This window comes from Natator depressus, chromosome 1 (assembly GCF_965152275.1).
Source record: "Natator depressus isolate rNatDep1 chromosome 1, rNatDep2.hap1, whole genome shotgun sequence".
NCBI lineage: Eukaryota > Metazoa > Chordata > Testudines > Cheloniidae > Natator > Natator depressus.
In genome coordinates this window covers 282,921,116-282,935,216 of record NC_134234.1, presented here as the reverse complement: position 1 = coordinate 282,935,216, position 14,101 = coordinate 282,921,116, and the positions used below count along the sequence as shown (strand labels likewise).

Below are 14,101 nucleotides of genomic sequence, written 5' to 3'. Positions count from 1 at the left end.
CTCTTACATGAAGCATGATTGTTTTCTCAATGAGCTGGTCTCTAATCATCTCATCTGCCATATTCCCAAAGTCACAAATTACAATCTGACTCCTCAGGGAAGCAATATACTGCATTATAGCTTCCCCTGGTTTCTGCTCACGCTGGCAAAATCTGTAGTGATTTGCTACTACATTCACTTCTGGCACAAAAAAATTCTTTAATGCAGTGAGTGGTCTCATATTTATCATCTGCAAGGGGAAAAGTGTAAAATATACGCTGCCCTTCTGCTCCAAGGCAGTGGATTAGCAGAGCATGCTTTCTTTCTTCAGAAATCTCTGTAGCACTGATTGCAAGCAGATAAGTCTCAAACATATGGATCCAGGTAGTAAAAGCAATTGGAGGCTCACCGTGGCTTTGCAGAAAGGGTGCAGGTGGGTTCAGAGGCAGAAGATCCATCCTAGTCACCGAAACGTTGTATCAACCAGGCAAGGTACTAACAAGCTTCAACAGGACTTTATTTTCAAAGTGGAAACCTCTTTACCAAGCTGCTGCTGCACCCTCTGTAGCTCTCTCCCAGCCTCTCAACTCCTCCCCCCTCCTTCCTGTTTCCTGTCCTTTCAGACTCCCAACAGCCAGTGCTCACAATTCTAATAATTACAAGCAACATCTAAACACCACAAAAATCTCAGATTGTGTGTATGGAATCCTACCTACCATTAATCAAACCCACCCAGCTCATATGAAAGATCCATCAGGAGTATGAAATATTCAGTATTACACTTCACCTATATGTATCTTATTAAAAAATAAGTTTACAAAGACAAACTTGAAAACAAGCTCTTTCTTGCCTATGCTGTAGTCCATATAAATGAAGCATGTGTCAAACTAGTAGAATAAAAGTTTTGTGATAGTGGTCCCTGTATGCTGTTTACCTATATTCATGAATAGTGCTGGGCAAAATTGTTTGTCTGAAACAGATTTTCAGTGAAAAATGTGGATTCAGTGACACTGAAACATTTAGCAAATTTGTGTCAGTTTTACAAAATTCTTTGTATCTTTTCATGAGCCACTTCAGTTTTCAAAAGAATCATGGAAAGAGGAGACAAGAGGCAGAAAACTCTGATTCCTATCAATTGTGGCTTAGAGTTCTTATGTTCCTTCCTCACAGTGGTGATGGAAGCTGTAAGAAGTTTCATTCCTGTCCTTCACTGTGTTTGTGAAGTTCAGGCCAGGGCAGCTGTCCTGTGTGAAGGGCAGGCTGGCAAATTCAGACCACTCAATAATCTCCCCTCTGTAACAGGCTAGGACATGTTCCACTGTTCCATTCCATTTGTCACTTGAAGAGTATTCAATTTATTTTGCAGAATAAGATTGGATCTGACCTAGTTTGCCTGCTTCTGTGGAAGCAACAAGGAGAAAATGAACATACCATCTTCACTGGTGGAGTTTCAACTAGTTTGGTGTTCCGGTGAAGCTGTGAGCTATGCCCTCATACCTGATGAAAACAGGAGGGGAAGTTCTAGGTTTACTATTGAAAGGAATTGTTAATGCATTTACTCTATTAGTTCAAGATGCCAACGACTTGTGAGCGATTGGTTGGCTCTTCATCAAAAGCCATTGTTTAATGTTAGTGACAACACCAGTGTAACTACTGCCCTATACCAAATGTTCCTATTTTAGCAATGTTCATGGCAAGGCAGCTGCATCTTCATCTGGATTTTCTAACTTCGTGGATTCCTAAACATCTGCTTTACAGCTGTGTCACAGACCTGGCTGGATGCTCCTTTCCAGTCACTAGCAGGACTTCTGTAAGGGTAATCCATGCCTCTGTGTCCCTGAATCCCCAGGTGGTTTGACTGACCTAACAGAGTCCAGCTGCTGCCCTAATCTTTGGGTCCCTAGGCACATTTCCGAGTACAAACCTATAGTCTAACGCTCCTTCCTGACAGCTGGGATGCTCTGGCAAGCTGCCTAGCCCTTCTGGGTGCAGGGCCAACCCTTCAGACTCACCAGCGCCTAAAGACACCCTCTCTAGATATCCATACCAAGGGTGTGAAGCTTCTGGTTTACAGTTTAACCTCCTTTGGAGATGTGAAGCATTTGTGAAGCTGTTAACATGCAGAAATTCCTTGACCCTGCCTGAATCTCTGCAGTCTTCCCATGTCTAGTTTCTTTCCATCTCTCTGTCTCTAGCTCTTTCTCTTTCCCTCTGGTTCCTGCACTATCACTGTCCTTCCCCTGTGTCTTCCCCATTGTTCTGGCCTCTCTGCAAATCTCTTGAGCTCCAAACTGTTTTCCTTCTGCTCCATTTTTCTCTCTGGGTTTTTCCTCTCCCTAATATTTCCTCTCTGGCCTTCATCTTTTCCACCATCCTACTTATGTCCCTCACTACACACTTAACCTCCCTTGAGTCTCCCCTTGAGTTCTTCTATCTGAGGGGCACCCCTAAAACTCTTCCTTTCCCCTCTTTTTCTCAGGGTTTCTCTTCCTATAGAACTAGATAATTTCACAGAGGATAGGTCCATCAATGGCTATTAGCCAGGATGGACAGGGATGGTGTCCCTAACCTCTGTTTGCCAGAAGCTGGGAATGGGCGATGGGATGGATCACTTGATTACCTGTTCTGTTCCTTCCCTCTGGGGTACCTGGCATTGGCCACTGTTGGAAAACAGGATACTGGGCTAGATGGACCTTTGATCTGACCCAGTAGGGCCGTTCTTATGTTTCTATACTGTCCTCTTCCAGCCCCTCAGTTCCATGTTCACTGTTCTCTTCCATTCCAAATCATCTCCTTACCAGGTCCCCTTTCTGCTCCTCCACAACCCCCAGTCTGTTCTCTGCTCCCTACCCATAGGATTTCCCCCTCCTGTATTTCCAGCCCAGCAAACTTTCTGCTGTCTCCTTTTCTGTCTCCCCTTCTGCCTAAGTCAAGACTGGAGCTGACAGAATGCTTCAGAAGTGGTTGCAACATCTGTTCAAATAAAAATAACTTTTACTCCAATGGTATCCATGACTCCTTTTATTCTCTTTCTGCAAACCTTAATAGGAACGTATGTGAAAATGTATTTGTACAGCTTTCAGTGACTTTAATAGGAGATATGGGGGGGGGGGTGTCTAAGAATTTAGTGTAACATTTTGAAGGTGTATTTAACTGAGAGCTTTGGGGGTTTTTGTGGGACCTTGAGACTCAGTACCTCATCTTCAGTGAGGCACTAAAACTCTAATCTGCCTTTTCATCCAAAGAAAACATTCCTTTATTTTGCCAGGTGAGTCATTTTTCTCAGCTTCTCAAAGCTGCCCAGGAGAGAGTCATGCATGATTTGAAGAGAACAGGAAAAGCCGCCGCTTCATATCACTGATATATGGACAAGTGATCACATCATTAATTTCATGGTTCCAAGCACATGACGCTGTTTTGAAGTCACTTGTCAATAAACATGCTATAGTAATTGTTCAGTGTGTGACTTACCATCTCTACTCTAGCTCTGGTACGTGGTATTTTCAATGAAAAAGATGCATCTATGTATGTGTCTTATTTCTGCATGGCTTGAACATACTGGAGCAACTCACCAATCTTTGGCAGAATAATTGCTTTATCCAAGTCTTAATGGGAACATTCAGGTTATACACTAGCATGGGAAGGCATTTTTTTCAAACACAGCAACAAAAAATCATGAAGTCATCTCACTCTTAGCACAGATCAATGAAAATTTCAGCTTAGAAATGGAAATATGCAGATGGTGAAATACGTGCTACCCAGATGAAGGTGGCACTAACCTTCCTAACAGAACTTTGGTACCAACGATGATGTATTCCTTGCGCTGGGATAAAACAAACAGGGTGTTAGAACTGCTGGGTTGGGCAATGAGCCAGCTGAAAGGTCTGGGAATTTACAAGAAGGTCATGGGAGGCCTTCTGACAGGGTCTATGTAGTGCCATTTATCCCGTCATAGCTAAATACTTTCCTAGCCCTGGTCCTAGTAGTAGCACCAGGGTCCCTCTTCCCCATCTCTCTCTCTCTCTCTGTGTCCTTTGGAAGTTCGTGTTTGGTTTACAGGATAGGCATCTGAGCTAGTTAGCCCATCCCATAGCTAAACAAGCCAGTGAGTACGTAAATCCTGGAGACAGCGTTAAGCTGCAACGGCATAAATCAAAATGTAGATGCTTGCCATGATACTTCCGATGCCTAAATTTCAGCACAGTGTTAATTCGAGACAAATTTTAGACTTGGGTCAGCACAGTTCTTCAGCTCATTCACTATTTTTCTTATACAAGTGCTCATATCCAATTTACCGCAAATCGAACACAAGCACTTTCTCAACATAGCTAGCAATCCAGCAAAAGGATTTTATGGTCCCAAGAGGCCTCACATTTATTTTGAATTAATTTGTGTTTGTATCTTAAATGCTGAAACCATCTTTGGATGTGTGAATTCTGTACACATCCTTGGTTGTGACATCTCATTGATTAATACAGTACATGTCTGTCTGTCTGTCTGTCTCTCTCGCTCTCTCCTTTTTTTTCTTTCACTCCTCAGGATCAAATTTTTATGGAGAATGTTGGTGCAGTTAAGCAGCTCTGTAAACTAACCAACAACCTTGAAATCAGGATAGAAGAATTGGAAGTGTGGAATAGAAAACTGGCCAAGCTGAAACGGATGAGCAGTTTGAAGTCAACAGTCAGTGAAAAGAGCACATTCAGGTATCCCAAGATCAATTCGGGAGAATTGTCTGATGATTCTGATACTGGAGATGATAAAACAGCCTGGGTGATAAAAGTTAGAACTAATTTAGTCTGGTGGGGGTTTCGTTCATTTCCAGGTACTCTTACTTCTGAATTTTGTAATTATTTTTTTAATTCAAATCATGTGCAATCATACAAAGCTTTCCTTTTCTTAAGTCACTTCTTTTTTCAAAGTTTAAAATCTCCATGTTTGAAAAGCAGCAACTCAGTAGCAATCACTTCTGGAAGCTCTGCAGCCTAATAAAATAAGGCCTGAATGACTCCGGTTATAGGCCTGTAATAGCAATTTCCAAGTTAAGGGAAATCCACAAAAACCTCTTTGATGAAGAAAATCTTCCTTACAATTTGTGTGAAATGGATGAGCATTTCATATTTCTAAATCTTTTTTCAATTTTTCTTTGAAAATAAATGTAGCATTTAATAGCATGTACCTGAGCAAGCTGACGAGTGCCCTTTGTTCTTGAAAACAAAGCTATGGCCCCACTGACTTTTTTTGTTCTTTTAAAATGTTGCTATCACAAAGGCATGTAACATTAAAATCCTACTCAGAAAACATCCCTTTCCCATTTATTACTGCTGAAGCACTTGAATGGTAATCAGTTTTTTTGTATTTTACAGCAAATTTAGTCGAGCTGCTAGTCTTTTACCACCAAGGAAACCAATCGCTATACCACACAGTAAGGTGAGTGAAATGTACTATATGGTGGGTGTAAGAGTGAGTGAGACAGAGAACGTTCTTTATAAGGCTTAGGCCTGGTCTACACTACAGAGTTTAGGATGATGTAAAGCAGCTTATGTTGACCTGACTCTGTAAGCAGTTACACTAAAATGTGACTCATACCAATGTAACTCACCCACTATCTCCACAAGAGACGTAGTGCTTAAGTTGATGTAGTGAGGTTGATGCAGTGTCAGTGTAGACACTGTGTGCTTATATCAACTGTTGCTGCCTTTCAGAAACCATCCCATAATGCACAACACTGGCAGTTAAATTGGTGCAAGTGCTCCTGCTGAGGATGCACACTGCCAACAGAAGGAGTGTAGTGTGGACGTGTAAAACCAATTCAAATACTGCAGTGGTTGTACATCAATGTAACCTAGGTAGACCTAATTTTGTAGTTTAGCCTTGCCCTTAGACATAAGTGCTATAAGATTTGGTGGAAATGGGTTTTTTTGACATATGTTAAACCCCATTGAAATGCATTTTTTCAGATTACATGAAAAATGGTATTCATGCCTCTAAAATAGAATTACATGCAATCAAAGAATTCCACTACCATGTTTGTTCAGTGCAATAGGAATTGCTTAAAACCAGGACAAAGTGCCTCAGAAGAGCAAGAGAACAAATCAAAGTGAATGTATGTATGAATGTAACAAAACAGTTAATTTTGGGGGGAAAACTGTACCCCTTAAAAATCAGGAGTAGTTCACCAATGCAAGCAGGACATGAGGGAAGTTCCTCCTAGGATCTGAAATTTGAGGCTCTAATAAAAAGGAAGCGTGTATGAAGTCTTGTAATACATCCCATGTGACAGGGTCAGGCCAGATGGCTACAGGAGAGTGTTAGAAGGCAGATATATTAGTCCCAGATTAAGAAGGTACATTTTCCCTGGGTAAGGTAACGGGCAGTTCCGGAACAAGACGGAACTTGCTGGAACAAATTCAGGCAGGCAGGCTAATTAGGACACCTGGAGCCAATTAAGAAGCTGCTAGAATCAGTTAGGGCAGGCTGGCTAATCAGGGCACCTGAGTTTAAAAAGGACCTCACTTCAGTTTGTGGCGTGCGTGCGAGGAGTTGGGAGCAAGAGGCACTAGGAGTTGAGAGTGAGGACGTGGACTGTTGGTGGACTGAGGTGTACAAGCATTATCAGACACCAGGAGGAAGGTCCTATGGTGAGGATAAAGAAGGTGTTGGGAGGAGGCCATGGGGAAGTAGCCCAGGGAGTTGTAGCTGTCGCACAGCTGTTCCAGGAGGCATTCTAGACAGCTGCAATCCACAGGGCCCTGGGCTGAACCCGGAGTAGAGGGCGGGCCCGGGTTCCCCCCAAACCTCCCAACTCCTGATCAGACACAGGAGGAGTTGACCTGGACTGTGGGTTCCACCAGAGGGGAAGGTCTCTGGGTTGTTCCCCGACCCACATGGTGGATCAGCAGAAACTGCGGGGATTATTGTTCTTCCTTTTTCCCATGCTGGCCAATGATGACGTTAGCTGAGTGAACGGGCAGGTTTGAGCCACTAGCAAAAGTGACCAAACTGAGGGCTACCGTGAATCTCTGAGGCAAGCAAATCTGCCAATAAGCGCAGGACCCACCAAGGCAGAGGAGGAACTTTGTCACACTGCCAATATATTTGAGCCTTAGTCTATCATTTTTGCTTATGTGATGCCTACTTACCATCTCTCTATGGCTCAGTGGTTGCACGCCCTGTATTGTACAGTGTTTCCGCCTTCAGATTCCAAAGCTATTGTGGTGAAAAAGTTAGAACATGCAAAGTGTACAACAGGAAGTCTCATCTATGGCCATGGGGACTCCCTCTGTCACAGCAATGTTCACTGTATTCCGATACAGAAAAGAAAGGGTTAAAGGGCATGTGCTGAACTATTTTGTCATATTCTTCTCAGTCTGATACCGTTAGTCCTGCCATTTCATATCACCCATCGCTACTGCTGGTGTCAATGTGTGCTCATAGGTGATGGAACAAAGCACTCTGTATCCAGTAATGATGATCCTCAGTCTCTCCATATTCTGAGACCATTTTTCCTCTTGCCCAAATGTACTTTCTTTTTGTATTTATATTAGATTCAGTTAAGCCTCTTCCTGGGCACATACTGGAGGTTCCTCCTCTCGTAGATGTGGTTGCCACCAATTAATTTCTTTGGTTTAAACAAAGGGATTTTATAGGCGTTTCCTCCAGGGGTGAAGATAGCAGCCGAAGAAAGCAGCATTATCTGTGATTATTACCAATGCTAATCCATCTTTCCCTTTCCTCATCCTTCCATTTCCCTGAACTAGTGACTTCTGTGATATTCCTGCCACCAGTCCATCAGGAGACGTGGGACCCCATTTTAGGAAAATTAGCTTTATTAGTTATTTACCAACTGACAATTCATCAGCTACATATTACTTGGTATTTCATGTCAGCTGAATGGTTGTTTTTTTTTTTTCTAGGTTTGTTTTTCTGAGAAAAAACAGTCATGGCCCAACAGGATTTTCCAGATCATGGTAATAGCTTTGGTAGCTGTTATGGCACTATGGTAAGAAATATATTATCCACACATTTTGTTTCTTCTCTTGCCCCCACCTCTTATCCCTTCAGAAATCAGATTCTGGTTGTCCATAAACATTGGCTCGAAAGAAACATTTTAAATTAGAATTTGGAGCTCCTTGCAGTAACAGTTGCGAAAAATGAGCGTAGTGTTTTCTCTTCACTACTAATATTCAGTGCATGGAATATGCTCAATTTATTAACTTGATAATAATGTGCCTCTAAATGAGGCAAAGTCAGAATATTTGTCCCTCATATAAGGGTTGCCTGTTCTATTTTTTTTATTCTAGAAATATTCTGGTCGTACACCCCTAGAAAAGGGACAAGAATATTATTACTGCAGTGTCCTCAGCTAATGCTATAGTACTTTTGATAAGGGGAAGTTGAACGTATTTTCTGCTGTATTTACAACTGTACTGTTGCTGTTACCTCAGAGGAGCTCTCTTCCGACAATGCAATACTTCAACCCATACTCAGAAAGGAACACATCAAAAACTGCTGGGTCCCTTATGCCAACTAAAGGCCTGATCCTAAATTGCATCAATGAGAATCTTTCTATTAATGTCAATGGGCTTTGGAAGAAGGGAGCTTGCTGCTGAGATCCTATTTATACGGTGTGTGCATCAGATGATGGGTATGAATCTACTGAATAATTATCTTTTTACAGTGCCTTGACAATATCCACCCTTTACATACTTAGCATAGAAGAGCAAGACATTAGTCGAAATCCCATTCACAGGCAAGTAGTTAAACTATTATGACTTCTGTTTCAATAAACAACTTCTGTAGATGTTTTGTAACTAATTGTTTTTCTTCTCCTTCACCAGCAATGCTACAAGTTCCATTACGCAGTATCCCTACACCACCGTGGCAGGTACGGTATCTGTTGTTATTCCGTATGATATGACTTCAATTTCTGTGCTGCTGCAAAAAGTCAAGAGACAAACAGCACTATTGAGGAGTTGGTTGTTCTTTGTAGCACTCAGTGACAGCACGGCTTCTCCAACCATGACATCCAGCATTACAGTCCCCGAAGTGAATTTCTGTGACATCTTGCCTTGTGACAAGACCTATTGCTGTTCAATTCATCAAATACAAAGAAAAATTCCAAGATACCAGACCATGATGACAGAGGAGAGTAAGTTGAAACGTGAATTCCTATTACAGTAACTCCTCCTCACTTAAAGTCGTCCCAGTTAACGTTGTTTTGTTGTTATGTTGCTGATCAATTAGAGAACGTGCTTGTTTAAAGTTGTGCAATGCTCCCTTATTTGGCAGCCACCTGCTTTGTCCACTGCGTGCAGAAAGAGCAGCCGGCTGGAGCTAGCTGGTGGGGGCTTGGAACCAGGGTGGCCCCGCAGCCCCCCATCAGCTCCCCTAAGTTCCCTGTGTGGCAGCTGCCCAGCAGCCTATCAATTGCGGGCAGTTCAGCTGTCCCTCCCCCCACTGCCATGTGCTGCTCCTGCTCTCTGCCTTGGAGCTGCTCTCAGGAGCCTCCTGCTTGCTGTGCGGGGGAGGGGGAGGAGAGGGGTGCTAATATCAAGGTATCCCCTTTCCCCCCACTTCTGTACCCCCATCTCCTGTACCTTATCTCCACGGGGGGGGGGGGAACACTACAGGGCTCAGGACTGAGGGAGGTTGCTGGCAGCAGCTGCTGTCTCAATTTGCTAATCTACTTAAAAGGGCAATGTACTTACAGTGGGTCAGCATATTTAAAGGGGCAATGAGCATCTCTCTCTCACACAGTGTGTGTCTCTGTCTCTGTGTGCCATGCTGTCTCCCCTCCCTCCATTTGTGCTGCCTTGTAGAGTGTGAAGCTACATTAACAACAATGTGTTAACCCTTGAGGGCTCAGCCGAGTGCTAGTTCATCATTTAGCAGTAAGGCATTCCCTGGGAAATATCCCACCCTCTGACTTCACCTCAACCAAACTTCACAATCATTGCTGTGTACAGTATTAAATTGTTTATTTAAAACTTATACTGTGTGTGTGTTTCAGAGTAACAGCCATGTTAGTCTGTATTCGCAAAAAGAAAAGGAGTACTTGCAGCACCTTAGAGACTAACCAATTTATTTGAGCATAAGCTTTCGTGAGCTACAGCTCACTTCATCGGATGCATACTGTGGAAAGTGTAGAAGATCTTTTTATACACACAAAGCATGAAAAAATACCTCCCCCCACCCCACTCTCCTGCTGGTAATAGCTTATCTAAAGTGATCACTCTCCTTACAATGTGTATGATAATCAAGTTGGGCCATTTCCAGCACAAATCCAGATTTCCCTCCCCCCCCCCACAAACCCACTCTCCTGTTGGTAATAGCTTATCTAAAGCGACCACTCTCCTTACAATTCACTTTAGATAAGCTATTACCAACAGGAGAGTGGGTTTGTGTGTGTGGGGAGGGGAGAGGGGGGGAACCTGGATTTGTGCTGGAAATGGCCCAACTTGATTATCATACACATTGTAAGGAGAGTGATCACTTTAGATAAGCTATTACCAGCAGGAGAGTGGGGTGGGGGGAGGTATTTTTTCATGCTTTGTGTGTATGAAAAGATCTTCTGTACTTTCCACTGAATGCATCCGATGAAGCGAGCTGTAGCTCACGAAAGCTTATGCTCAAATAAATTGGTTAGTCTCTAAGGTGCCACAAGTACTCCTTTTCTTTTTCTGTGTGTGTGTGTAATATATATAAAAATAGTCTTTTGTCTGGTGAAAAAAATTTCCCTGGAACCTAACCCTCACTATTTACATTAATTCTTATGGGGACATTGGATTCGCTTAACATCGTTTCACTTAAAGTCGCATTTTTCCGGAACGGAACTACGATGTTAAGTGGGGAGTTACTGTATTATTAGAGCTCAGCAGGAAATGATTTTTTCCTTCCTGGAAAATTTTTTGAGCTTTCAAAACCAGTTTCCTGTTGTGCCTCAGGACAAAACTGAGACCTTTTGAAAGTTTTCATAAAAAAACAAGGACACACACGCACCTCGGAATAGCCATAACCCAGTTGCACTCATCTGGGATGCAGGAGAAGCAGGTTCAAGTCCCTACTCTGAATCAAATAGAACAGGCTATAGAATAGTACTCCATATCCCAGGTGAATGCCCTATCCACCAGGGTATTCTGTGGTGGGTAAAAGTTTTATTGAGAATAAGCACTTAAGATCAAATTTCTAAAGGTATTTTGGCACCTAAAGATGCAGATAGGCACCTAGTGGAATTTTCAAATGTGGTTAGGTCATTTGAATATCCCAGTGGTCACCTATCTACATCTTGAGGCATTAGTCTATAACATCAAGCTGGGAGCACTTCTTACTAGCCAGTTATACTTAGTTAATGACCCAAGGTGAACCTGAGGGCAGCTAAATCCTTTAATAAACCATCAGATACTTTTGACAATGAATTGACTGGATGTGGTGGAGGGGGAAGTAACTCATGTTAAAAACTGATCAACCTGGTATAGTTCCAATGTGATATTTTCTCAGGGCATGCATAGTAATTTCACTGCCACAAAAGTGAAATGTAAAGTAATAAAAACGAAGAGCTTTCTCTTCAGGTACGGGTTTTCCAAGCACTGTGATCTAAGAGATGGCATTCTGAGACACTGCACTGTAGAATAAAATAATACTTATGACTAAAATACATTTCTTCATATTCTCTCTACTATATATATGGTAGCATAGGTAGTAGCAGAAAGCGGCATTTGGTAACTGATGGCGCTGTAACATTAAATGGGGCCCCAACCTGGAAAAGGCTCGAGACTTGATTTTCTCTTTACTTCCAGACCTTAAAATCATCAACACTTAAAAATGAATGTTGGTACTCTTAATCCCAACATTCATTCTCCTTTCTTCCCCTTTCGTTGACCTGAGGATTGGCCGCTAACCAGTCAGGCTGCCAGGGCATGAATACTTGCAATGACTACAGGGGTGTAGTCCCCATGGCCTGAGTCAAACGGCATGACTTTCACAATGTCAAGGCAGGGATAGTGCTGCATATCACACTGGCCCTGAGAGACCCATCCAAGATCTTTACAGTACTTCACAAGGGAATTCAGTCAGGAGAAAAGAAGATTCTGAGCCCTGAAGTAAGGAGAGTCTTGTATTTGTAATGATCTAAAAGGAGCAGCCAGTACTGAAGTCCAAGACCCAGATCTGCAAAGGCCCTGGGTAGGCAGCAGGCCTTGACTCTTCTTGACAACTGGCAGAGAGACCTGGTAAAGGGACATTTTAAGTTGTCTATATTCGCCATGATCCTGGTTCAACTTTTGTGGATGGGCTATGAAAATCTTGCAATTCAGTATACAATTTCAGTGGTGGTGACTCCTTGACCAGTATCTGTATCATAAAGTGCTGTCCTTTATTATTTTCTAGGGCTCTCAATTAATCACAGTTAACTCATGCGATTAACTCAAAACAAATTAACTCATTTAAAAAAATTAATCTTGATTAATCGCAGTTTTAATCATACTGTTAAACAATAATTGAATACCAATTTAAATTTATTATTATTTTGGATGTTTTTCTACATTTTCAAATGTATTGATTTAAATTACAACACAGAATACAAAGTGTACAGTGCTCACTTAAAAAAAAATGTAATTACAAATATTTGCATTGTAAAAAAGAAACAAAAGAAATAATATTTTTCAATTCACCTCATACAAGTACTGTAGTGCAATCTCTTTATTGTGAAAGTGCAATTTACAAAGGTAGATTATTTTTGTTATATAACTGCACTTAAAAACAAAACAATGTAAAACTTTAGAGCTTATAAGTCCACCCAGTCCTATTCTTGTTCAGCCAATTACTAAGACAAACAAGTACGTTTACATTTACAGGAGTTAATGCTGCCTGCTTCTTATTTACAATATTACCTAAAATGAGAATAGGCGTTTGCATGGCACTTTTGTAGCCAGTATCGCAAGGTGTTTAAATGCCAGATATGCTAAACATTATCTCCCATAAATGTAAACAAACTAGTTTGTCTTAGCGATTGGCTGAACAAGAAGTAGGACTGAGTGCACTTGTAGGCTCTAAAATTTTACATTGTTTTATTTTTGAGTGCAGCTATGTGTTTTAAAAAAAAGTAGTTCTTTCATGATTAAGAGATTGCATGACAGTACTTGTATGAGGTGAATTGAAAAATGCTATTTCTTTTGTTTATCTAATTTCTTTTGTTTAATAAAAAATTACATTTTTTAAGTGAGCGCTGTACTTTGTTCTGTGTTGTAACTGAACTCAGTATATTTGAAAATGTAAAAAACATCCAAAAATATTTAAATAAACGGTATTCTATTATTAACAGTGCAATTAAAACTGATTAATTGCGATCTTTTCAATCATTGCGATTAATTTTTTAAAATCATTTGACAGCCCTATTTTCAAATCATTGTTGTGAGTAAATAAGTAGTGGTTCTTATGATTCCAGCTGAACTAAGCCCCGTAAAAGTCATAGCTCAACACAATACATTAAAAAGGACAGCCCTGAATGACTTGTATTACTCTGAAGCTTGAATGAGTATCAAGATTTCCTTAATTAAAAATACACTAATCTAATTTAAAAATGAGAGAACTTCAGGAAAAAGAAAAAGCTGTCATCCCCATCTGGGTATCTTTTATATTAGATGATGAGAGTGCATTCCTATAGCAGGAAAAAAAGATGCACAGAACAATACCTACTGTTGGAATCTCATGCTCTAAATAGCATGAAGTGTGGATCCAAGAGTGAAAATCTGCTCAGCACACAAGCTACTGAAATATATCAAATCTACAGCAAGCTTAATGAGGCTGAACAGATCTCCCAAACGAATGGTGGTAAGGTCAATAATCAATCCAATTGCAGAGAAAATCAACAAGCAGCTTAATGTAGCTGTATCCAAAACAAATGAGAAGGAAGAGGTTGAACAGACCAAAAAGCTGAAAACTAAACACAGGGAAATAATCAGGACAAATGTGTATTTTAAGGAATCAGTTCACCAATCTAAGAACATAGTCACTGAAGGTTACAGCTGTTAGCAAATACAGTGGAACCGAATGCAAAATCCAGAGTGCATTTCAGTGGGGCCTTTCCCTGATCTCCAGGCACACGCACACTTTGTGGGTGCCAACA

At 41.3% G+C, this 14,101-nt stretch overlaps 1 protein-coding gene across 1 annotated transcript in view; it reads left to right on the top strand.

The window, feature by feature from the left end:
• The window catches only part of MYRFL (myelin regulatory factor like), a 61,285-nt gene that overhangs the window by 35,071 nt on the left and 12,113 nt on the right, over window positions 1-14,101 (top strand). Inside the window, exons 15-20 of the mRNA XM_074956660.1 lie at window positions 4,519-4,682; window positions 5,343-5,406; window positions 7,893-7,978; window positions 8,657-8,728; window positions 8,817-8,863; window positions 8,969-9,127. Of these exons, the coding sequence (XP_074812761.1) occupies window positions 4,519-4,682; window positions 5,343-5,406; window positions 7,893-7,978; window positions 8,657-8,728; window positions 8,817-8,863; window positions 8,969-9,127 (592 nt within the window). The remainder of the gene's footprint in view (window positions 1-4,518; window positions 4,683-5,342; window positions 5,407-7,892; window positions 7,979-8,656; window positions 8,729-8,816; window positions 8,864-8,968; window positions 9,128-14,101) is intronic.